The sequence below is a fragment of the Lynx rufus genome, unplaced genomic scaffold, assembly GCF_022079265.1.
Source record: "Lynx rufus isolate CCGP_SWC_20201006 ecotype Redwood Valley unplaced genomic scaffold, mLynRuf1.p SCAF_5, whole genome shotgun sequence".
Taxonomy (NCBI): domain Eukaryota; kingdom Metazoa; phylum Chordata; class Mammalia; order Carnivora; family Felidae; genus Lynx; species Lynx rufus.
In genome coordinates, this window is record NW_025814867.1 from 93,057 (window position 1) to 118,628 (window position 25,572).

The 25,572-nt window shown below is 39.4% G+C and overlaps 1 protein-coding gene across 4 annotated transcripts; it reads right to left on the reverse strand.

Annotated features, from left to right (window-relative positions):
• Positions 1–1,936: 1,936 nt before the first annotated feature.
• Positions 1,937–24,992, reverse strand: LOC124526298 (zinc finger protein 197). 4 transcript variants are annotated; one of them, XM_047099212.1, is made up of 6 exons: positions 24,890–24,992; positions 17,496–17,965; positions 16,140–16,296; positions 15,632–15,723; positions 15,269–15,395; positions 1,937–4,949 (listed from the first exon to the last, which is right to left on the reverse strand). In XM_047099212.1, exons 2-6 carry the CDS (start codon positions 17,892–17,894, stop codon positions 2,632–2,634), a joined length of 3,093 nt encoding a protein of 1,030 aa, XP_046955168.1. In that variant the 5' UTR covers positions 17,895–17,965; positions 24,890–24,992; the 3' UTR covers positions 1,937–2,631. The 4 variants fall into 4 exon arrangements, with proteins under 4 accessions (XP_046955168.1, XP_046955166.1, XP_046955167.1 ...); XM_047099210.1 differs by having other exon boundaries at positions 17,496–17,974; positions 24,881–24,977; XM_047099211.1 differs by having other exon boundaries at positions 17,496–17,974; positions 24,890–24,975.
• Positions 24,993–25,572: the final 580 nt, after the last annotated feature.

Below are 25,572 nucleotides of genomic sequence, written 5' to 3' on the forward strand. Positions count from 1 at the left end.
CTGAAGTCGGACGCTTAACCGACTGCGCCACCCAGGCGCCCCTGGACCCTGCTTTTGATATAAGTCTAAGAGTTCTTTGCTTAGTCATAGTTCCTATGTACGTATGTATGTATTTTTGCCTATGGATATCTAATTGCACCAGCAGCATTTGTTGAAAAGGCTCTCTCTCCTCTACTAAACTGCTCTTCTACCTTTGCCAAAAATCAACTGGGCATTTGTATGAGTCTCTTTCTGTCTTATGGCTCTTTAATACCTTTTAAAAACAACCTCCCTTGGGGTGCCTGGGTGGCTCAGTTGGTTAAGCAACCGACTTCGGCTCAGGTCATGATCTTGCAGTTTGAGTTTGAGCCCCGTGTAGGGCTCTGTGCTGACAGCTCAGAGCCTGGAGCCTACTTCAGATTCTATGTCTCCCCCTCTCTCTACGCCTCCCCTGCTCATGCTCTGTGTCTCTCTGTCTCTCAGTCTCTCAATAATAAATAAACGTTAAAAAAAAGTTAAAAGAAAAAAAAAAAACAAAACCTCCCTTGTCCACTTTTATACTTTTCATTCTGGAAATGTTAATATATATACAAAAGCAGACATCAGTACAATGAACTCCCAATACTCATTCAGCTTCAACAATTATCACCTCCTGCCTTTTTCATCATATTTTTGAAGAATCCAGTGCAGTTTTCTTATACAATATCCTGTGTTCTAAATTTTCTTGTGGTGCCATTTATCTTGTTCCTCTGCCTCCTTTATTTCCTGTAAACTGGCAATAGGTCTAAGAAGCTTGATAAATCCAGGTTATACTTTTGGCTTACTGCATCACATGAGGAGGCACATTATGTAGGTTGCCTCAGTCTTAATGACGTTGTATTTTAAGTGGTTAAGAGGTGAATGCCAGCTTCTCCATTGTTAAAAGTACCTCTTTCCCTTTGTAATTATTATACAATCAGTAGTGATTCTCCTATAGCACAAATAGAAAGCAGCTTTATATTCACTACCTCATAACAACTTTGTGAGGTAGATTTTCACCTTCCTGTTTAACAGATAAATCAAGGCTCAAGAAATGAAGGCATTTGTCCAAGGCAAGTGACAGAAACTGACTTGTATCCAGGCCTTACGACTTTAAATCTTGCGCTCCTTCCACTTTTCACTCCTGTGTACCTTTCAGTCTAATGGGGAACCAGACCTCAAGGAACTCTGGGGCTGAATTAGTATCATTTATCAACACGCCACTTTAATACTACTAGTATTAGAAACACAATCTTGATATTAAGGTTTTTTATAGACCAGTTACAGAATTGGGAATTTTGAAAATTACAGTATAAAATTAGCAACTCAAGAATACAGGATGAATTAGATCTAAGATTGGTTCATAAGGAGTGATGGGCCTGATTACTCAGAGGTAGATTCTGAATTGATTTAGTTAGAGATTTAAGAACTCGGCTCTTTGTGAACCTTATGTAGTAAACTGAGTACTGGAACAGGATGTTGTTTCTTGAGTAACGACCTTTCATATGTCAGCAATGGTGAAATGTTGATCAGAACTGAGAATAAAGTGGCAGGGATCATTAGCTCAGGGGTTGGGGTTAAGGATTTTTCCCTATGAACAAGGAAAGCAACATAGGACTGTCCTTCCATTTTGAAATTCACCTTCTGCTAGGTTTCAAATTTGAAGGTCGAAAAATACTTTTCCTTGGCTTCAGTGTTAACAGCTGAACAGAATATTGCTTTTCCATAATACGCCAATACTTTGCTATCAAAACAAACTACGCATATTATCTATTAATTCATTCTGAAAGCTGTATTTTTAAAAAGTCTTCTTAGACTATTAAAATCCAAAGTTAGCCATCTACCACCATACTTCCTCTTACTGTAAAAATGAGTGTTTTTGAGGCTCCTGGATTCAATTGTTCATTGATGTAATGAACAAACATTACATTATGCCATGTTCTGTATTTTGACCATACCTCTTTTATCCAACTTTATTGACAACTAAATTATTTCACAAAGTACATTCACAAACATCCTTTACTTAATCCTCAAACCGTGTGAGGTAGGCATTATATCAACATTTCACTGACAGAGAAACTGAGGCCTAGAAACTGACTTAACAACATCACATAGCTAGTAAGAGAAGGAGCCAGGACCTAAAACTAGGTCTTCTAATTCCAAATACAGCACTCTTCTTAAGTTGCCCTCAAACAGCAGACTCTTGCCCACCCACATCCATGTCTGACATGTCTCGATCATACTGTCCACAGAGACTTTCTGTAGCAGTGATGCAATTTTTAAAATGTACAATTTACACACTTTCAGAAACAATGTTCATTTTTTAATACAAAAATATTTTTGCTATCATTTACAACTACATTATTACATCTCATAAATTTTTTTCAGAGTCTAATTGCTCTAAGGTCCCTTTCTAGAGTCATAACAAATGGCCTGGAACAAAGTATTCTTTAACTAGAATTTGGTTTACGTTGTTGCAGTCTTGAAAGTCTACATTAGCTTTCTTCCACATGCAAATCACTGGTTTACAAAAGAGTCAATCATGATTTTTTTTTCCTTGCAAGAATGATATACTGCCATTTGTCTAACAGTTACTTAGGTAGGTTGGAATTCTATCCCATTTTACATATGACACTAGATTTTCTGAATCTCTGTCTTAGACTCATTGGCATTTTGGAGCCAAGAGAATCCCTCCACGGTATGGATCTCTTGTTGAAGGTGAAGGTTTGAAGTCTGAGAGAATTCCTTTTCAGACTCATCACATTCACAGAGTTTTCCATCTGTATGAATTTTCTGATGTACAGTAAGGTTTTTTCTCTGCCTAAAAACTTTACTACAATCATTACACCCATATGGTTTCTCCCCTGTATGGATTCTCTGGTGGCCAACTAAATTCCTCTTAGAAGTAAAAGATTTTCTACACTTCTCACACTCATATGGTTTTTCCCCGGTGTGCATCCTCTGATGTACAACAAGGTTTTTATTCTGACTAAAGTCTTTTCCACACTCATTACATTTATATGGCTTCTCTCCAGTGTGGATTCTTTGATGTACCATAAGATTTCTACTAGAGGTAAGAACTTTTCTACATATATGACATTCATAGGTTTTTTCCCCACTGTGAATTCTTTGATGTTCAATAAGGTTTCTGTTGTAAGTAAAGCCTTTCCCACATTCATTACATGCATAGGGCTTCTCACCAGTATGGATTCTCTGATGGGCTATAAGGTTTGAGCGGTAACTGAAGACTTTCCCACAGTCACTGCATTTATAAGATTTTTCCCTTGTGTGAATCCTCTGATGTCCAATGAGGCTTTTCTTCAAAATGAAGCACTTACCACACTCATTACACTCATAGGGTTTCTCACCACTGTGGATTCTCTTATGTTCAATGAGGTTTCTGTTTGAACTGAAAGCTCTTCCACACTCATTGCATTCAAAGGGCTTTTCCCCAGTGTGGATTCTCCGATGTACGAGCAGACTTGAATTGTAACTAAAAGCCTTCCCACAATCCTCACATTTGTAGGATTTCTCCTGTGTATGTAGTTTCTGATGGACCATGAAACTTTTGCTCATAATGAAAGTTTTCCCACACTCTCGACATTCATAGGGCTTCTCCCCATTGTGGAGTCTCTCATGGTCAGTGAGGTTTCTGTTAGAACCAAAGACCTTGCCACAGTCTTTACACTCATAGAGATTCTCTCCAGTGTGAAACCTCTGATGTAATATGAGGCTCTTCTTTAAAATAAAAACTTTCCCACATTCATTACATTCATAGGGTTTCTCTCCATTGTGGAGTCTCTGATGGTCAAAAAGGTAAGCACTCTGAGTAAAGGCTTTCCCACATTCAGTACATTTATATGGTTTCTCTCTGCTGTGCATCCTCTTATGGTCAATGAGGTTTGACTTTGAATTGAAAATCTTCCCACATTTTTTACAACCAAAAGTCTTCTTTTCTGTGTGTACTCTCTGGTGTAAGAGAAGGCTTTTGCTTCGAATGAAAACTTTTCCACATTCTTTACATTTGTACGGGTTCTCTGCACTGTGGAGTCGCTGATGGTCAACAAGGTAAGTGGTCTGAGCAAAGGTTTTCCCACATTCATCACACTTATAGGGTTTTTCCCCAGAGTGGATTCTCTGGTGTAGAATGAGGCTCTTCTTCAGAACGAAAGCTTTCTGACACTTGTTACATTTATAAGGCTCTTCCCCTTTGTGGAGCCTCTGATGATCAATGAGGTAAGCATTCTGAGAGAAAACTTTCCCACACTCGTTACATTTGTAAGGTCTCTCCCCAGAATGGCGCCTTAGATGTATAATAAGGCCTGAGTGCCTATAGAAGCCCTTTCCACACTCCTTACATTTATAAGGCTTCTCTCCAGTGTGGATTCTTTGATGGTTTAGAAGGTAAGCACTTTGAGAGAAGGCTTTCCCACATTCATTACATTTATAAGGTTTCTCCCCAGAATGGTTGCGTAAATGCATTAGAAGGCTTGAGCGCTGAATAAAGCCTTTTCCACACTCCTTACATTTATGAGGCTTCTCCCCAGTGTGGATTCTCCGATGGTTTATAAGATGGGAGATTTTATTGAAATGTTTACAACATATATCACATTTATAAAACTTCTTTCCTTCATTACCTATTAAACTTTCAGAAAGAGCTGAACCTAGAGTCAAGCTTTCTCCAAACTCCTTCCACTTTTGGCCTTGTTTTTCTGGTAGAGCCCTTTTCTTTGTATCTCGTTCACAGAGGGGACCTTTCTTCAGCGTATCTCTTTCCCCTGTTTCAGTCCCCCACTGACTTGCCACAATTTGCCATTCACATTCCTCCTCAAAATCAAGGGTCTGGGGAACACTTCCTTGAAGTCTTTTGGATGTTCCTTTCTGAGAATCTGTTCTTTGAGAAATGCTTGGCTTTGGTGTCACCTCCTCATTCTCAGTCATGGTCTCCCATTCTGGTAAAAGGAATTAAAAACGCAAATGTTACCACATCCCTACGTTAGTAAGAACAAGATCTTCAAATGATTTTCAAACAAGCCAGGAGGTACATTTTTATATGGATACAAAAAGAACTTTTCACGAGATGAAGGTACGAGGCAGAATACTACCCTGACAAGGCTGACACAGTGGATTAACACAGAACTCACTCAGACACTTCTAAGCATTTTGTCTTCAGGGAGCAGATGGAGAAATATAAATGATGTTGAGTAAATAGATGCAAGAAAAAACCAAAGAGATAACATGAGATCATGTGTAGGCAGTTCAGACATGAGGCTCAGGAAGTCAGATTGAACAGGGAGAATCATTTGGCTTATAAAGAATTATCTTTTTATTTTCTTCATGCTAGGAAGATGGAAACTCTAACGGAGAGAAAATATACCTAAGAACCCTAAAGGCAATCTTTAATTTTTGAAGAGTCAAGGGCATAAACATTTTTTAATTGTTTGAAAGCAAGTAAACTACAGGGAAAAAAATCCACTAAAAAGCAACTTAATGCTTAGAATTCATATATAACTCCCACTATTCCTTTTAAAATTGAGAAATGGAAATTTTAAAATTTCACAGAAACATCAGGTCTGATTAAGACTCATATTAGAAGAAATACAGAATGAAAAGAAAAAAACATAGAGACATTTTAAAAACATAAACGTATCTACAAAATGATGCAGCTGAACTAGTAAACTGCCAAAGTTCCTTTCTACTCTGATGTTCTCAAATGTTATAAAATGTGAACTTATATTTTTGAAAATGTTTTTACAAACATTTTTCCTCACAAACGTGAGGAAAAAATATGAACTAGTTCCCCAAATTACCTAATAAGTAAAGTAATGTGAATAATAGTAACATTATCTTCTACTAGAGTAGAACAACACTCTTCTTCTACCTAAATAGAGAGAAAAGACATAGGAAAGGAGTAGCCATTTTATTTCATTATAAACTTCTTTAATTTATGAGATGGTAAAGATAGAAAATATTCAATAAATGTCAACTTAAATTACATCCTTAGGTCAGGTTTTCCTATCTCATCTCGACTGCCCCTTTCTCCAGGATTCAGGCAGGGCTGTCAATCAAACTATTTCATCTGGCTATAGGGATGAGCATGTGTCCTATCCAGTATTGGTACTCCAGTTTCCTTATCCACAGTGATTGGATGAAGGAATGGTTTCACAGTTTAAGCAGGATGCTGGTCTCAGGAAGATTCTCTTTAAGTGGAAGTAGAAGTGTTTTAAAGGAGTAGAAGTGCTTTTAGGAGGTAGAAGTGCTGTAAGTGGTTAACTGAGATGAAAAATTGTTTAAGAAATTAGCAATTCTTGGGGCGTCTGGCGGGCTCAGTCAGTGAAGCATGCAAGTCTTTTTTTTTTAAGTTTATTTATTTATTTTGAGAGAGAGCTAGTGGGGAGGGGCAGAGAGAGAAAGAGAGAGAGAGAGAGAGAGAGAGAGAGAGAGAGAGAATCCCAAGCAGGTTCCACACTGTCAGCACAGTCAGAGGAGGGCCTGAACTCGCGAACTGCGAGATCATGACCTGAACCAAAACCAAGAGTCGGTCGCTTAACCAACTGAGCCACCCAGGCACCCCAAGCATGCAACTCTTGATCTTGGGGTTATGAATTTGAGCCCCACTTTGGGCACAGTGTTTACTTGAAAACAAAAAGACAGAAATGCCTTAAAATTCATATTCAATATTCCAAATGTCTTGAAAGGAAAAAAATGATTAAAATTCTTTAAAAAAAAAAAAAGGGAAATCAGCCAATTCTTGTATACACAGTAATTTGCTAGTTAAACTATCTGAAATTTCAGTATGGAAATCACACAACCTGTAGGCCTATTGAGCTTTAGAGGACTTGGCAGAAAAATGTCAGATTGATAGAGGAACCTGATTACTTTCTGCAATCTTGAATGAAGTCTACAAGAAACAGACAGGCTTCTCTACTTCCAAGCCTCCCCTCTTTAATCCATGTCCACTCCATCGCCAATTATCTTTCCAATAAGTAAATCTGACCATGTCACTCACCTGTTCAAAACAAATGATTCTTAACTACCTACAGGATAAAGCACAAATAACCAGCATAACCCAAGAGATGCCCTCATCTACTTCCTGCCTATCTTTCTGGCTTTATTTTTTACCAGTACTCTTTATGCCCCTAGACTCTAGCCAGAAAGAACTACATGCAGATGCCCAAAAAAAGAAAAAAGGAAAAGAAAGAAACCTACAAATGTATGAATATAGACCTAAAAATTCTCAACAGAATATTAGCCAACTTAATCCAGCAACACATGAAAAATTATACACCATGACCAAGTGGGATTTATCACAGGAAAGCAGTGTTGGTATAATTTTGGAAAATCAATTAATGTAATACATCATATCAGTGGATTGAAGGACAAAAATCACATAATCATCTCAACAGATGCAGAAAAAGCATCTGGTAAAAATCCAACAACCCTTCATGAATAACAAACTAGGAATATAAGGGAAGTTCAGAGACCTACAAAAAAATCGAAAGCTAACATCATAGTTAATGATGAACGACTGATGCTTTCTCTCTAAGAACAGTAACAGAAAGAACTACATGCTCTTGCCACTTCTATGTAATATATAGTGCAGGTTTTAGCAAGGGAATTAGGCAAGAGAAAAAAATAAAAGTTATCCAGATTGAAAAGGAACAAGTAAAACTATTCTCTTTGCAGATGACAAGATCTTACATGTAGAATCCTAAAGGGGCACCTGGGTAGCTCAGTCAGTTAAGCATCTAACTCTTCATTTCGGGTCGGGTCATGATCTCATAGTTAGTGAGATTGAGTCCCATGTAGGGCTCTGAACAGACAGCGCGGAGCCTGCTTAGGATTCTCTCTCTCCCTCTCTCTCTCTCTGCTCCTCCCCTGCTCACGATCTATCTCTCACAAAATAAACATTTAAAAAAGAAAAAAAAAAAAAGAAAATCCTAAAGAATCTACCAAAAAAAACTGTTAGAACTAAATAAGTACAGAAAGATTTCAGGATACAAGATCAATAAACAAAAATCAGTGGGATTTCTACATGCCAGTACTGAACCATCCTAAAGGGAAATCAAGAAAAACAGCCTAAGAAAGAGTAAAAGACTTAGGAATAAACTGATTGATTGATTGACTGATTTGGGGGAAGGGTGCAAAAAGGTGATTTTATTAGGCAGAAAGAGCTGCACGAGGGTTGTGAAGAGTGACTGGTTATATACTCTGGAGTTGGGGAAGGTAAAGACAAAAGGGAGGCCTCCAGAAGGACTTTCATATGCTAAAGAGGACTCATAAGCTACTGGAGGTCTAGCTATTGTCAAACTAAGGTTGGTTTTCCTCCAGTAAGGCATTAACATTAAGACAGTAGGGAGTTCTTGGAGAAATGTTATATTCCGTATTTGCCTCAAGTATCTGTCAACGGGCTGCAGGTTATAAGGAAATTTAATCTTATCTGCCATTTCCTTCTTGCCTTCGATCCCCACACCACTATTGGAGGGAAGGGTGATGTTAGGGAAACTGAGGCTATGGTTTCTGGAGATTAGGCTATTAATAAGATTGCCTTTTTCTTATAATTTACTAAGACATTCATAAACTGATGAAGACTCATATCCTACATGACTGGTCTCTTTCAGTTAACCATTATTTTTCCCTTTCCAGGTAGCCTGAATGCCTGAGGAATGTCACACATTATCTCACCTGGGGTAAGGGTGTTTGCAGGGTATCAGCTTGTCTTATGCTCCCTCATCATATACCCCTGAAAAATTTTGCCCCTTAAATCTTTAAGGTTGCTGAAGGAGAAAGGCATAAATTTTAAAAAATACAAAACTTATACTCTGAAAACTACAAAACACTGTTTAAAGAAGTTAAAGACTACATAAATGAAAACATATCAACATATCCCATGTTCATGGACTGGAAGACTTAACATTGTTAAAACAGCAATAATCTCCACATTGATCTAAAAATTCAGTGCAATCCCTATCATAATCCCAGATGGCTTCTTCACAGAAATTGACAAACTAATCCTAAAATCAATATGGAAACTCAACAGGCCAAGAACAGCTAAAACAATATTGAAGAAGAAGAACACAGTTGAAAGGCTCATACTTCCCAATTTTATTATCTAAATGTTTATTTATTTTGAGAAACAGTGAGTGAGCGGTGGAGGGACAGAGAGAGGGAGAGAGAGAATCCCAAGCAGGCTCTGTACCATCAGTGCACAGTCCAACGTGGGGCTCGAACTCACGAACCGTGAGATCATGACCTGAGCCAAAACCAGGAGTTGGACACTTAACTGACTGAGCCACCCAGGTGGCCCTCATACTTCCTAATTTTAAAATGTACTTCAAGGGCACCTGGGTGGCTCGGTAGGTTAAGGGTTGGACTCTTGATTTTGGCTTAGGTCATGATGTGAGATAACAAGCGCTGCATCAGGCTCTGCACTGATATTGGGATTCTCGCTCTCCCTCTCTCTCTGCCCCTCCCCCACTAACACACACATTCATTCTCTCTCTCTCTCTCAAAATAAATAAATAAACTTTAAAAAAAATATACTTCAAAACAACAGTAATAAGACAGGGTGCCACTGACATAAGATAGACATACAATCAAAGGAATAGAACTGAGAGTCCAGAAATAAGCTGGACTGATTTATGGTTAACTGATCCTCAAAAGGGTACCAAAACAATTCAATGGGGAAAAATGGTTCTGAGATAATGAAATAGGCACATGGAAAGAATGAAGTTGGACCTTAATCACACCATATACAAAAATTACTCAAAATGGATCAAAGAGACCTAAACATAAGAACTAAAACTATAAAACTGTTAGAAGAAAACATAGACATAAATTTTAATGACCTTGGATTAGGCAATAGTTTCTTAGATGACACCAAAACATAAGCAACAAAAGAAAAAGTAAACTGAAATTCATCATAATTAGTAACGTTTGTGTTTCAAAGGACACCACTGAGAAAGTGAAAAGACAACTCACAGAATGGGAGAAAATACTTGAAAGTCCCATATCTGGTAAGGTATTTGTATCTAAAATATAAAAACTCCTACAAATCAACAATAAAAAGACAACCCAATTAAAATATAGGCAAAGAATAATGAAAAGACATTGCATGAAAGACATACAAACAGCCCATAAGCACGTGAAAAGTTGCACAACATCTTTAGCCATCAGGGAAATGCAAATGAAAACCACAATGAGATCTTTTTAGACCTACTAAGATGGCTAAATCAGAAAGTGTGATAATAAAGCTGGGAAAGATCTGGAGAAATTGGAACCCTTATACACTACTGGTGAAAGTGTAAAATGGTGCAGCAACTTTGGAAGTGTCAGCTCCTTATATGATTAAACATAGAGTTACCATATGACCCAGAAATTCCACTCCCTGGTATACTTCCAAGAGAAATAAAAATACACACATCCACAGAAAAACTTGTACACAAATATTTACAGCAGTGTTGTTTATACAACAGCTCAAAGGTGGAAGCAACATTTTTCAATGACCATCAACTGATGAATGAATCAAGAAAATGTGATATATACACACAAGACAATATCATTAAAAGGAATAAAGTCGGGGTGCGTGGGTGGCTCAGTCAGTTGAGTGTCCGACTTTGGCTCAGGTCATGATCTCGCGGTTCACCAGTTCGAGCCCCATGTTGGGCTCTGTGCTGACAGCTCAGAGCCCAGAGCCTGCTTTGGCTTCTGTGTCTCCCTCTCTCTCTGTCTCCCACTCATGCTCGGTCTCTCTGTCTCTCAAAAATAAATAAAAACATTCAAAAATAATAATAAATAAACGGATAAAAGAAATAAAGTATTGGGGCGCCTGGGTGGCGCAGTCGGTTAAGCGTCCGACATCAGCCAGGTCACGATCTCGCGGTCCGGGAGTTCGAGCCCCGCGTCGGGCTCTGGGCTGATGGCTCGGAGCCTGGAGCCTGTTTCCGATTCTGTGTCTCCCTCTCTCTCTGCCCCTCCCCCGTTCATGCTCTGTCTCTTTCTGTCCCAAAAATAAATAAAAAACGTTGAAAAAAAAATTAAAAAAAAAAAAAAAAAGAAATAAAGTATTAATACATGCTATAACATGGATGAACCTTGAGAACATTATGCCAAGTAAAAGCAGCTGCAGAAGACCTGTGTGATTTCATTTACATAAAATGTCCATAGAACAGGCAAATCTAGAGAGACAGAAAGCAGATCAGTGGTTGCCTAGGGCTGGGTTGGAGGGGCAGTTGGGTGAAATGAATATGACTGCTATATGATATAAGGTTTCTTTTGGAGTGATGAACTGTTATAAAATTAATTGTGGTGAGGGTCGCACAGCTCTGTGTGTACACTAATTAAAGCACTGTAACCTTTAATTGGGTGAGCCACATGGTACGTACATTGTATCTCAATAAAACTGTTATTAAAATAAAAAGTCACCCCCTCTATAAATCTTTCCCTGAGCCACCCACCCCTGCCCCCACTCTCCCAGTCCCTCCACCATCCCAAGCTCCTATGGGCTCCCACGCTTGTGCACATTTTATTATATAGCATTTGCTACAGGGTATTGTAATTATTAGTGTAAATGTCTACCAATCCAATTTGAATGTTTGAAGGCAGGGGCTAACTTTGACACAGGAAGTACTATTTCTTTAATTTCCTTCAAATTCTATTCCAATCTCTTAAATAAACGTATACAAATCTTTTACATATTGAAGCAGTGTATGCAAGCCATCTGAGAATCTGCTTTTCTACCAGTTTATCCATGCATGGAAACTGAGTGCACAGAATTGTCATATTTGATAATGTCATAGTATAATTCCAAGTCAAAACACCACAGTTTGCTTAGTACTTTCTCTATCTTGGTGAATTTGCTTGTGCTCAACTTTTAACCATTATAAATACTTTACTGGCACTATTAGACATATTATTTATTTTCCTCTTTCTGAACAATCTCCTTAAGGTATCCTCCTCAAATGAAAATCACTAGGTCAAAGGGCATAAACACCTGGGTATCTGCTTGCTAAAGCCCCAACAACAATGCAGTTAAAGAGTATCTTATTTAATAAAGTTGATTCAAACTTCTCTTTCCTCAAAGAGCTAGAATAAGCAATTCCATTTCCTCCTCCTCCTCCCTTTCCTCCTCCTCCTCTCCTCCTCCTCCTTCTTCTTTAGTTTAACTCTTAGACTAATCGAGAATTTATTTTGGCTTACAGCATGAGTTATACGGATCCATGGTGAGTGTTCATAAAATTCACCAATTTACTCATAAAACATTTAAAAAACTCTTAGAAAAGATGGATTATTGAGTAAATAGCATTGCAACCACTAAAAGTCATTTGGGTTAAAAAAACAAACTGGGTTCCTATGTCATTCTGTAGATCAAGATAAATTTTAGATCATGTAAAGCTTAAATGTAAAAATGAAACAGTAGGGGCACCTGGGTGGCTCAGTTAGTTAAGTGTCCGAATGGCTCAGGTCACGATCTCACGGTTTGAGAGTTCGAGCCCTGTATTGGGATCTCTGCTGTCAGTGCAGAACCTGCTTTGGATGCTCTGTCCCCCTCTCTCTGTCCCTCTCCTGCTTGTACCCTCTCTCTCTCAAAAATGAATAAACATTAAAAAAAAATGAAAAAGTAAAAGTATCCGAAAAAAATACGAGTGATTTTTTAAAAAACAATTTTACTGAGAAGACAACAAAGACTATAAAGGAAAACACTGCTAAGTTTAATGCTACCATAAAAGATTTTCTAGGTCTTAAAAAAAAACAACTCATAAATAACATTAAAAGGCAAAAAAATGGGAAAAATATACGCAATACTTGACAAAGGGTCAGCAGTTTAATAAATAAAATATGTAGAAAGTATACGAATAGGAGTGAAACCAATAAACATGTGAAAGGATTTCCCCACACAATAATCAAAGAAATGACAACCAGAAAAATAGTATTTGTCATCTACCCAGCAGAGATTTAAAACAATGATCAAATCATAAGCACGTATAAGAGAAATGGGCCCTCTTTTACTCTTTTCATGGGAATGTAAATTGGTACATCACTGGTAGAAAGCAGTTTGGTAACATGTAATATAAAATCTAGGGGCGCCTGGGTGGCTCAGCCAGTTAAGCATCAGACTTCAGCTCAGGTCATGATCTTATGGTCTGTGAGTTTGAGCCCCATGTTGGGCTCTGTGCTGACAGCTCGGAGCCTGGAGCCTGCTTCACATTCTGTGTCTCCCTCTCTCTCTCTGCCCCTCCCCTGCTCACACTCTGTCTGTCTCTATCTCTCAAAAATAAGTAAACATTTAAAAAAAAATTTACTGGGACTTAGGGTACCTGGGTGGCTCGGTCTGTTAAACATCCAACTTGATCTCACAGTTCATGGGTTTGAGTCCCACATCAGGCTCTCTGCCATCAGCGCAGAGCCCACTTTAGATGCTCTGTTTCCCTCTCTCTCTGCCCCTTCCCCCCAAAATAAATAATAAGAAAACATTAAAAAAATAAAATTTATAAAAAATAAATAAAATCTACAGAATGTTGGGCCCACTATCGGTACATCTGAGATCATAAAAGATATATCCTCATTAATTGTAAAAATATACAGTATAAATTACTGTAGACAATAAAATAGTAAGGTTGAGACATGGCAAAAAAAAAAATCAGTATTTTCACATATGTAAACCATAGTTAATTAGAAAACATCAGAAAAGACTCCAATTTCGAAGAACCAATGTAACCTGAAATATACAAGATCTAGGTGAAGACAATTTTAAACAGGCCTGAAACATAAAGGCAGTGCTTAACCAATAGAAAAGCATGTAATGTTCTTAAACAGAAATTCAGTATCATAAAGCTGTCAAGGTAAAGCATGATACATAAACAATGGAATACTACATACTATGCAGCTATTTAAACTGATATTATGAATCTGTATTTCAGTATAAATTCGATCAGTGCATTAGTTGATTCCTCAATTTTTTTTTTAATTTTTTTTTTTTAACACTTATTTATTTTTGAGACAGAGAGAGACAGAGCATGAACGGGGGAGGGTCAGAGAGAGAGGGAGACACAGAATCTGAAACAGGCTCCAGGCTCTGAGCAGTCAGCACAGAGCCCGACGCGGGGCTCGAACTCACATACCGCGAGATCGTGACCTGGGCCCAAGTCGGACGCTTAACCAACTGAGCCACCCAGGTGCCCCTGATTCCTCAATTTTTAATGTCTATTTTTCCAAACAAAATCTTACCTTTTTCTTCAAAGTCCAGCACAAAGCTACTTTTTTTTTTTTTTTTTAACATTTATTTATTGTTGAGAGACAGAAAGAGAAAGAGCACAAGCAAGATAGGGGCAGAGGGAGAGGGAGACACAGAATGTGAAGCAGGCTCCAGGCTGAGCTGTCAGCACAGAGCCCGATGCAGGGCTTGAACCCACGAACCATGAGATTGTGACCTGAGCCAAAGCTGGATGCTTAACCAACTGAGCCACCCAGGCACCCCCAAAGCTACCTCTTTTATGGCCTTTCCTAATCCCAGAAACGGTAATGGTTGCTTTGTCCCCTTCATTTCCATCTGAAAAGGTTTATCACACTCTTATACTCTGCTTTGTTCATTCTTATTTTACTCTGCTTTGTTTATTCTTTCTATGCTCATTTCCCAAACCACGATAAGCTAATGGCAAAATCACATCATTTCCACCACATGATAGATATTTTAATGTCTATTGGAAGCACAAATGCCTACTAAGTACTTTTAAATGTTCTTACTTTATTAATAGTCAGAAAAATCCACTAGAGTATAAAGATATAACTTTAGAAAATCCTACCAGCAACAATTTAAAAGAATGGGATTACACAGTACCAATAAAGGCAGAGCAAAAGAAGCGTTCTTATGTAACACTCCGCGGGGATCCCAGAAATCACTATGGAAAGGAATTTGGCAGTATGAGGCAAGAACTGTATAACAATTCAAACTTAAGCCTAGTAATTCTACTTCTAAAAAATAATGAGAAACAAAGAAAGACCCTAGGTATAGGGATAGACTATTAGAGAATTATCTAAAATAAGGAAATGGCTGAATTATGGCACAAATTATGTAGCCAATAAAAAAACTCATATAGAAAAAAAACAAAGGTAATATGTCAAAATTTTGATAGTAGTTGTCTACAGTGGGTTTAAGAAAGTTATATTTTCTTCTTTCTAATATTCTATGTATTCCAAAATATACTACTTTCATAATGAGAGAACAAAGACTAATGAAATAAAGGTAAGAATGATGGGAAGAAAGAGTCCTTACCTAGGGAGGTCACATTTCCATAATTCTCCAGCATCACATCCCAGTACAAGGCCCTCTGAATTGGGCCCAGACACTCCCATTCCTCTGAAGTGAAGCATACTGACACCTCCTCAAACATCACCAACTCCTGAAATAACAGGAGTATGTGAGATTCTCCGTGCCTTGGAGCTCCCCTACTGAGATGAACAAGAACGATCAAAGAGTACTAATGAAACCCCACATAAAGTCTACCCTCCAAACGCTTGGACTGTGATTTAGAGACAAGAACTGACTGGGCCCCAAACATTAGGATGACAGAGGGCACCTCAGCCAGTTTGGTAGTGCAGAGAGGGCCTTAGGAAGGAAAGAGAATGCAAACCTTACCTGGGGCTGGGCTGTTAGGAGCATGAGGGCCATTAATTGATTTCTTGGATTCTCTTCCTGGGAAAGGGCAGAAGCTTCAGGGGCAGGAGAATCTGAGGAAGGAGAAAAAGCTACATGTGAAGTTACTGCTGTTCCTGCCCACTACTCCAAGTCCTGTATCTTTGACAAACAAAGAATTCAGAAAGACCCAGAACTCCCAGGTCTAGACAATGATGGCTATAAAATGACTTACAAACCTTTTGAGTGACCCTGTGTCTCCCTCTCTCTCTCTGCCCCTCCCCTGCTTGCACTCTGTCTCTCTCCCTCTCTCAAAAAAAATAAATAAACATTAAAAAAAAAAAATTAAAGGTAAGAGGGACCCAGGAAAGGGCAGGTAGGGAAGAGCAGAAAGAACTTGGTACCACAAGGGTTTCATATACAAGACAGGAGAGGAAGCAACTAACTGGGAGTACAGGGATGAGCCATAATAAAGATTCTGAGAAAGTCCAAAGCCAGGGCCACCAAGTACCATGTTGAGGATCCTGGAGATTGAACACCACTGGGTCAGTAAAAGGATTCTGGCAAATTTCAGCTATGTGGCTGCCACTGGGTGCGTGAGGAACTGCTGCTCCTGGAGTACTCATCCCCTCCTGGAGAATGTCCTGGTCCTGAACAAGAACTGGAACCTGAGAATAAGCAAAACACAATAAGCCAACTCTTCTTGTACCTCCAGAAAATGGACTCACCTAACCACCATGGACCTCTTTCTGCCCACAGTCTAGAAAGAACTATGAGATCAGAGACCCACCTCAAGTACGGAGCATCAAAAACAGCAGTAAAGTTTTGCCTTGAGAACAATGGAGCTGGCCCTCTAGCTCCACTCATGGCACTGGTGACCTCTCCCCCACTGAGACTGAACAGAATGGTGGAAACAAAGCCACACCTGGGTGTGGGCTAAGAATCAAATGGGAAGTAACAAGTCACAAAGGAATGGGTTTTAGCTCTAGACCTGGTTTTAGATCAGACTTAGGTTCAATATACTCTTCTACCTATTTACCCCTTTGTTATCCCTTCTTGCCCCAAGAGAAGGAACACTAGAGTCGACACATGGTTTTGTTGCTAGCTAGCTATCTGACACAATGCAATCGAGTGAAACTTTTTCTGTCTCCATTTTTTTATCTCTTAAATGAGGATGGATTAGTGCTTTATAATGAAATATTTAGCTCTAAAATTCTTCATTTTTATGATTAAAATAAACAAGCCCATCCCTGGCGCCATTCCCAAGTTTAAGTTAACTTAAGTCTGAACTTAAGTTCAGACTTCCTTACGTACAAATGTTTCTAGTGGACTACAGATTGACAGAAAGAGATCTAACACACACTAGGAAAATATTAAGATCCCAATTTAATGGTCAAGAATATAAAATCTTTCCAGAAGTAAGATTCCCTGGGTCAGAGAATCCCTAGGGGCACACATAGGGAGATCCTGCCAGATTAAGAAAGCTTCAGTCTTGCTCCCCCTTGCCTTTCCAGACTTAATACAAACAATACATATGCTTCCATTTAGGGAAATACTTAGAAACATTATGTTTTTCAGATTACTGAACCAAACCTCAGCATTAGCAAGCATCACCCAGAAGGACAAAGCACAGTTAATGCCTTTGTGCTACTTCTGAATTGGGCCCAAGGCCCCAGTCATAAATCCACTTCTCTGCAGATATGCCATGATGTGAAATAGCTCATGAACCTGCTGTAATAAGCATTAGGGTGGCTAATGTGCTATTAATTATTTATGAAAATCACAGGATCACCCTCCGGCACAGCTTGCCCTGGCTCAATTCTCTCCTGCCTTCCAACCCAAACTCTCTCCCCTCCCCCCTTCTCACTTTCAGTGCTGGTCCATCGAGGTCTTGCTGTAGCTCCTCTACCAGGGCCACGGCTTCCTCACCACTCCCAGGGCGATGGATCTGCACCCAGGTCCGAATCTCCCCAGGCAAGATGCTCAGGAACTGCTCCAGGACCAGCAGCTCCAGGATCTGGGCCTTGGTACGTGCTTCTGGCCTCAGCCACCGGCGACAGAGCTCCCGGAGTCGGATCAGTGCCTCCTGGGGTCCAGATGTCTCATGGTAACGTAACTGTCTAAAGTGCAGGTGGGAGGTCTCCCAAACAGAGGAGCTGCTTCCTTGGAAGCTGGTTCCCCATTTCCAAGTATCATCCTTCCCTTTAACAAGACCCTCTTGTCTCAGAGCATTGTGGCCCCAATTTTCTCTTGTCATTGTTGTCATTTAAGAAAGGCTCCTCTCCGGGTCCCCTCGATCCTTGCTTGATTTCTTCCTTAAAGCTTGGAGAACATCATCTAGAAGACCTCAATAAGTCATTGATAACATTAACCCAAAGGAACAACCAAGTTTTCGAGCCCCCAGTTTCTAGTGATGAAGAGAACCTCCCTGAACACAAGTTTCTAGGTGCTGAGCAGTGCTTCCTCTGAGAGAAGCCCCTGCCCAAGGCTCTGAAGACATAGACACTCATGTTACCCAGACCACTGCTACAACCAAAGATATGAAATTCCTTTAGTCTTTTTTTTAATGTTTATTTATTTATTTTGAGAGAGAGCGCGTGCGCGCACACACGAGCAGGGGAAGAGCAGAGAGGGAGAAAGAGAATCCCAAGCAGGCTCTGCTTACAGTGCAGAACTCCATGTGGGGCTTGAACTCACAAACCCTGAGATCATGACTTGAGTCCAGATGCTTAACCGAATGAGCCACCCACATGCCCCCAAATTCCTTTAGTCTGCATTCAGTGTCTCCTCCACCTAATTACAGTAAATCCTTTATCTACCACTCTAACAATGGGCATCCTGGCTACTCCTGTGTGACCCTGAATAAGTTACCTCACTTCCGAGTTTTAGTTCTTTTTTTTTTTTTAAGCTTATTTATTTTGAGAGAGAGCGAGCGAGAGAGAGGATGCACAAGCAGGTGAGGGGCAAAGAGAGATGGAGAGAAAATCCCAAGCAGGCTCCACACTGTCAGCACGGAGCCCGACACAGGGCTTGAGCCTACGAACCGTGAGATCATGACCCGAGCTGAAACCAAGAGTCAGACGCTTAACCAACTGAGTCACCCAGGCGCCCCTTTGAGTCTCAGTTTCTTAACCAGCAAAATAGGGGTAATAACAGTTCCTATCTCAGAGGCTTGTGTGAGAATTTGATATCTACATGCATTTCAAGTTTTGGACAGTGCCTGGTATATGGACTCAAAAATTAGTTACTATCCTTCTTTAATTAGCACTCTTTCCTATGTTCTGTGCAGTCAACAAGTATGGTCGTCTTTTTTTTTTTTTTTTTTTAATGTTTATTTTGAGACAGAGAGAGCACAAGTAGGGGAGGGCGCAGAGAGAAGGAGACACAGAATCTAAAGCAGGCTCCAGGCTCTGAGCTGTCAGCACAGAGCCCAATGCAGGGCTTGAACCCACAAATCACAAGATCATGACCTGAGCAGAAGGTGGACGTTCAACCAACTGAGCCACCCAGGCGCCCCTAACAAGTATGGTCTTAATCCTGATACACAGAAGACAAAACCCTAACACCTTCTCAATTAACAAAGAAAAGCTGAACTAAGTTAGCTTTACTGTACATACTTTGGATTCTCTGAAAATTGTTTATCCATTAATCAAAATATTTGGATACATTTGACTTTTATTATATAAAACTTAGGCTTGCTGCTCTCTAAAAATCTTCTTTTTTTAGAAATAACATTTATTGTTCTCATTACAAAACATAAAATTTGTAAAATCAGAAAAGACACACAAAACCAGAGAATAATCACTGCTATTGGTTTGTACTATATTCTTCTGATCATTTCTCCCTGTACCGATTTGGATCACATGATTGGAACCAATAGTACAGCTCTGTAACTTGCTTCTCACATGTTATCTAATGAACATGACATCACATAGTCTTTATCATTATTTTAGGAGCACATGAGACTATGCATACTTAAGTAGTCCCCTATTGTTAAACAATTAAATTATTTATAATTTCCTCTTATTATAAATTAGGCCACAATGAACATCTTTGCTGATGAATTTTTGGTTATACCTCTGCTTATTTTTTCAGGAAAAATTCCCAGAAACAAAAAACTGTTGGGCTGGAAGATGAGAATAGTTTTAAGCTTTTAAAGTCATAACGGTTAAAACACTATCAATGACATACGAATGCACTCTCACTAATTTTATTTAACACTCGGACCCTTAAGGAGCATGTATATAACTGAACAGAGGAGGCAGAAATGTAAACACAATTTCAATATAATGTATAAGTAAAATTAATAGGAGGTCATACAAGCACAGAAAGAATTCATGGAAGGTAATTTTGGATTGGGCTTTAAAGAAAAATAAAGACCACTGGAGTATTAGGCAAGCCATTCCAGGAATAAAGAAACTATATTTTCAAAAGCATGGGGATGACAGTATAGCTCTATTACAAATGTGCTTTGAAAAAAAAAGAAAAAAGAAAGAGGAAAAACAAAACAAAACAAAACAAAAAATGTACTTTGCAAACCAGAGAAGTAAAGTAAACTCTGGAGGTAAGGCCATGGGAGTAGAGTCGAGAAGTAAACAGAAGTCAAATTCTAAAGGCTCTTAAGAGGCAGAACAAAGAGGTGATCACATACTATATGTGATAAGCAACCAATAGAGAGATTTTACTTTATATTTTTTGTTATTTTTTAAAATAGGTAATACTGATTCAAAGTTTTAAATTATAAAATGCATACTGTGTAAAGTTTCCCTCTTCCCATTAGTTTCTTATTTATCTTATGTATCTTTACAGTTATTATGTGTGTATGTGCATATATATATAAAACAATGTATAATATATATATTTTTTCATAAACGATAGGACACCATGAGTCATGTACTGCATCTTCCTTTTCTCAATTAACAATGTATCTTAGGGATGCCTGGCTGCCTCAGTCAGTGCAGCATGCAACTCTTGATCTTGGGGTTGTGAGTTCAAGCCCTAGGTTGGATGTAGATTACCTAAGATTACTTAAAAATATAATCTGTTTAGAAAAAAAAAAATGTATCCTAGAGATCTTTCCTATCACACATAGCTCCTCCTGTCTTTTTACCGATGCATAGTATTGCTGTATGGGTGTATCATAATTTATTTACCCACTCTATCACAGATGGGCAGTTTTTAATCTTTTCTAACTAACAATATTCTCATGAAAAACTCTGGGCATCTATCAATTTGCATGTGGGTAGGCATACACATGAAAAGTTCCTCGAAGCAGAATTGCTGGATCAAAATTTACGTGACTTTATAATTTTGATATTGCCAATTAGTCCTTCATTGGGCCTGGACTAATTTACAATTTACACTTCCAGCATGAGCAATATGGGAGTGAGTACCTTTTTCCTCACTCCTTCACCAAATCTAACTTGCATTTTGAGTAAATGAGTGTATTTTTAAAAGGAAAATTAGTCCTTTGTTACGATAGGAGTGGCAAATTTTTCCTTTGTCATGTCTTTGCCATATATCTCATGTGACTTTCTTTATATTTGTTTCACCATGCAATCATTCTTTTCTTTTTTTTTTTTTTTTTTATGGCTCTGGGTTTTGTGTCAGAGTTAGAAAGGATTTTCCCACTCTAAGTGTGAAGGAAGTACTAACTAACAAGGTCAGAAATCTATATAGGAGGAATGATGGGGGAGGGAGGACTGGATCTTAGGAAGGCCAGTAAAGTTTTTGCAATAGTCTAAACAAATGATGAAATTCTACACTAATCAGCAGTAAGGATAAAACAATTGAGAAAAACTGAGCAGTTCCTGGCAATTGATCTGGGTGTGGGTGATGGAAAGGAACTTTCAAAAAGGATTTCTATTCCATGTTCACAGACCGAAAGATTCAATATTGCCAAAGTGCCAGTTCTTTCCAATTTATCTACAGATTCAATGCAATGCCAATCAAAATCTCAGCAAGTTATTTTGTGGACACCAACAAACTCACTCTGAAGTTTATACAAGAAGCAAAAGACCCAGAATAACCAATAAAACATTCAAAAAAAAGGACAAAGTAGAAGGACTGACACCACACAACATGAAGTAATGAAGACAGTGTGGTATTGGTGAAAGAACAAATTAATGGAACAGAATAGAGAGCCCATAAATAGATCCACATAAATATAGTCAACTGTTATTTGATAAAGGAGCAAAGGAAATACAATGGAATAAAGAGTCTTTTCAACAAATGGTACCAAGACAACTGGACATCCACATACTTACTTACTGACTTACTAACTAAATAAATAAGTAAATAAATAAATCACTTAGACACAAATCTTACACCCTTCACAAAAATAACTCAAAACGGATCTAAATGTGAAATGCAAGAGGCACCTGGGTGGCTCAGTTGGTTAAGCATCTGACTTCAGCTCAAGTCATGATCTCACAGTTCGTGAGTTCGAGCCCCATGTCAGGCTCTCTGCTGAAAGTTGGGGGCCTGGAGATTTCTTTGGATTCTGTGTCTCCCTCTCTCTCTGCCCCTCCCTTGCTCGTGCTCTGTCTCTCCCTCTCTCTCAAAAATAAATAAACATCCAAAAAAATTTTTTTTAATGTGAAATGCAAAACTATGAAACTCCTAGAAGATAACAGAAGAAAACCTAAATGATCTTGGGTATAGTGATGACTCTTTAGATGCAACACAATAGTGTGATTCGTGAAAAAAAATAATAAACTGAACTTTGATAAAATTTAAAAACTTCTGCACTGTGAAAGACAATGTCAAGAGAGTGAGATAACAAGCCATAGACTGGGAAAAATATTTGCAAAAGACACACTTAATCTGATAAAGGACTGTTAACCTTTTTATACATTATACAAAGAACTCTTAAAACTCAACAATAAGAAAACAAACAACTCAATTAAAAAATAGCCCAAAGACCTTAACCAACACCTCACCAAAGAAGATATACACATTCTCGGGGCGCCTGGGTGGCTCAGTTGGTTAAGCGGCCGACTTCGGCTCAGGTCATGATCTCACGGTCCGTGGGTTCGAGCCCCGCGTCGGGCTCTGTGCTGACAGCTCAGAGCCTGGAGCCTGTTTCAGATTCTGTGTCTCCCTCTCTCTGACCCTCCCCTGTTCATGCTCTGTCTCTCCCTGTCTCAAAAATAAATAAAATGTTAAAAAAAAATTTTTTAAGAAGATATACACATTCTAAACAAGAATATACAAAGATGCTCCACATCATATGCCACCAGGGAAATGAAAGTCAAAACAACAGTGAAATACCATTACACACCTATTAACACGGCCAAATCCAGAATACTAACCCCACCAAAAGCTGGTGAGGATGTGAAGTAACAGGAATTCTCATTCATTACTGGTGGGAATGCAAAATGGTACAGCCAACTTTGGAAGACTGTTTTGGCAGTTTCTTGCAAAACTAAACATACTCTTTAACATACAATCCAGCAGTCATGCCCTTTGGTATTTATTGAAAGGAGTTAAAAACATATGTCCACACAAAAATCTGCACACAAATGTTTATAGCAGCATTATAAATAATTGCCAAAATCTGGAAGCAACTGAGATGTCCTTCACAAGGTGAATGGATAAATGTGATACATTCCAACAACGGAATATTATTCAGCACCAAAAAGAAATGAGCTATCGAGCCATGAAAAGATGTGGAGGAATCTTAAAATGCCCATTACTAAGTGAAAGAAACCAATCTGAAGAGACAATCTACTGTACAATTCCAAATACATGGCATTCAAAAAAAGGTAAAACTAGAGAGTCAGTAAAAATATCAATGGTTGCCGGGGGGTGGGAGAAGAGAGGGATGAACAGGCAGAGCAGAGAGGATTTTTAGGGCAGTGAAACCACTCTGCACGATACTATAATGGCGGATACATTATATATGTCATTTTACATTTGTCCAAACCCATAGAATGTATACCACCAAGAGTGAACCCTAATGTAATGACTATAGAATTTGGGTGATTATGACATGACAACGTAGTTTCATCGATTTTAACAAATGTACCAGTCTATGGGGGATGTTATAAGTGGGGGAAGCTGTGCATGAATGAGGGAAGTATATGGAAAATCTCTGTGCTTTCTGCTCACTTTTGGTGTGAAACTAAAACTGCTCTAAAAACTAAACTTTATTTTGAGAAAAATAAATAAAAGGGGAGAAAAGGATCTTCTACGGTAAATTACTAGAACTCTACTCTTCCTTCACAGATATAAATAAATCTTACAACATACATTTTGTTTACTTCCCACAAAACATTTGTGAGCTCTGAGTTAAAAAAGAATAAGAGAAGGCTCAGAAGAGCTAAGTAATTCACTCAAGGCCATTTGACTGGTTATATGTGGGAGTAAATTCTGAAATCAGGGATTTTAATTCCAAAAGTCCAAAATACTTCCATCTAAAAGACTTCTGAAAGCCAAACAACATCCATTCTAATGCAAAAGTTTCCAAACACCAGTTCATTACAAAGATTTAATCTGGCAAACTGTAAAACAAAAAATACAGTAACTATACACAGTGACTAACAGAGGTTGGCAATGACCTTTCTTGCAAAGGATGGCATTTATTCCGAGCTTACAGTGTCAGTACTTAGCTTTAAAATATATTCCTCTGGGGCACCTGGGTGGCTCAGTGGGCTAGCCAACAGACTCCTGATTTCATTTAAGGTCATGATCTCACTCACGGTTGTTGAGATGGGAGCACTGCATCCGGCTCTGCGCTGACAACGCAGAGCAGAGCCTGCTTGGGATTCTCTCTCTTTCTCTCAAAATAAATGAATGAATATATATATTAAATAATGGCGGCATGGGTGGTGTAAGTATGCTTTTTAAACACCACTATAACACAAAATTAAAAGATAAAAATTAATCCATCCCTACCAAAAAACAAAAAACAAAAAGGTCCCCAGGAGTCTGGTTGCCACGGCTCTAGAACTCCCAAGCTGTCTCTACCAGCCTCAGAAAAGACTGGGGAAAAGCAGAAAGGCCCGGCTACTGAGGCATCTGTCCTCATTGTTTGACTCGAGCACCACAGACACACAAAGACTCAGAGGTGCTGTCTTCACTACCTTCCCCACGCCGCCATCTGCCCAGTCCAAGCCACGGCGTCCACGCCAACACGGAACAGAGTAGGGGCTGTGCTGGGGGCCAGTGGCCAGGAGGGGTCGGCTAGGTGTGCGCTGCCCTAGGGAGCTCATGCCCGCTTCTCCGGCCGCCCACCCGACCCCAGCTTACTCCGCTCACCCGGGATTCCCGCTGCGCTTCCGGCCTTAGGTACCGCCGCCCGGGCACCAGAACTCCAAGAGATGACACGGGAACAGGACGCGACTGCGGCCGAGGACCAGAATAATGGCTGACCCGCTCGTACCGCTACTTCCGGTTGCTCACCAGCCCCTCCCATCCCTGGCTCTCTGGCAAGCCATATCTCTATGATTCGTTTTCGCCAGAGTAGAAGAGGCCGGCCGAGCTTCCGGGCGCTTGGGTTTCCATTACTCCGAACGAACTGATGGAAGCTGTTGCATCCCACACGTAAAGGATGCGACGGTGAATAATATGGCCCAGGCCCTCGGGACACTTGTTGGCTCCTAAAGGAGCTGAACCTACTATCTTAGCTTATACCACCTGGACTTGTATAAAGAAGGTCATAGCTCTTGAAATACACTGTGCTTTGGAGAGACCCAAAAGCGGTAGTCCTGAAATCAATCTAGTGTCTCCTAGCCTTAGAAATGACTGGGGAGGGGCTCCAGGGTGGCTCAGTCGGTTAAGCGTCAGACTTCGGCTCAGGTAATGATCTCGGAGTTCATGGGTTCCAGGCCAGAGTGGGGCTCTGTGCTGACAGCTCAGAGCCTGAAGCTGGCTTTGAATTCTGTGTCTCCCTCTCTCTGTGCCCCTCTCCCGCTTGCACTCTCCCTCTCAAAAATAAACAT

Bases quoted from the DNA above. Each gene is read 5' to 3' on its own strand.
- LOC124526298 (XM_047099212.1), bottom strand. From the start codon at position 17,894: ATGACAACAATGACAAGAGAAAATTGGGGCCACAATGCTCTGAGACAA. The intron at 16,297-17,495 runs GTGAGAAGGGGG...GCTTATTCTCAG, and splicing joins TCGATGGACCAGCACTGAAA to GTTCCAGTTCTTGTTCAGGA. The intron at 15,396-15,631 runs GTAAGGTTTGCA...CTGTTATTTCAG, and splicing joins TCCTAACAGCCCAGCCCCAG to GAGTTGGTGATGTTTGAGGA.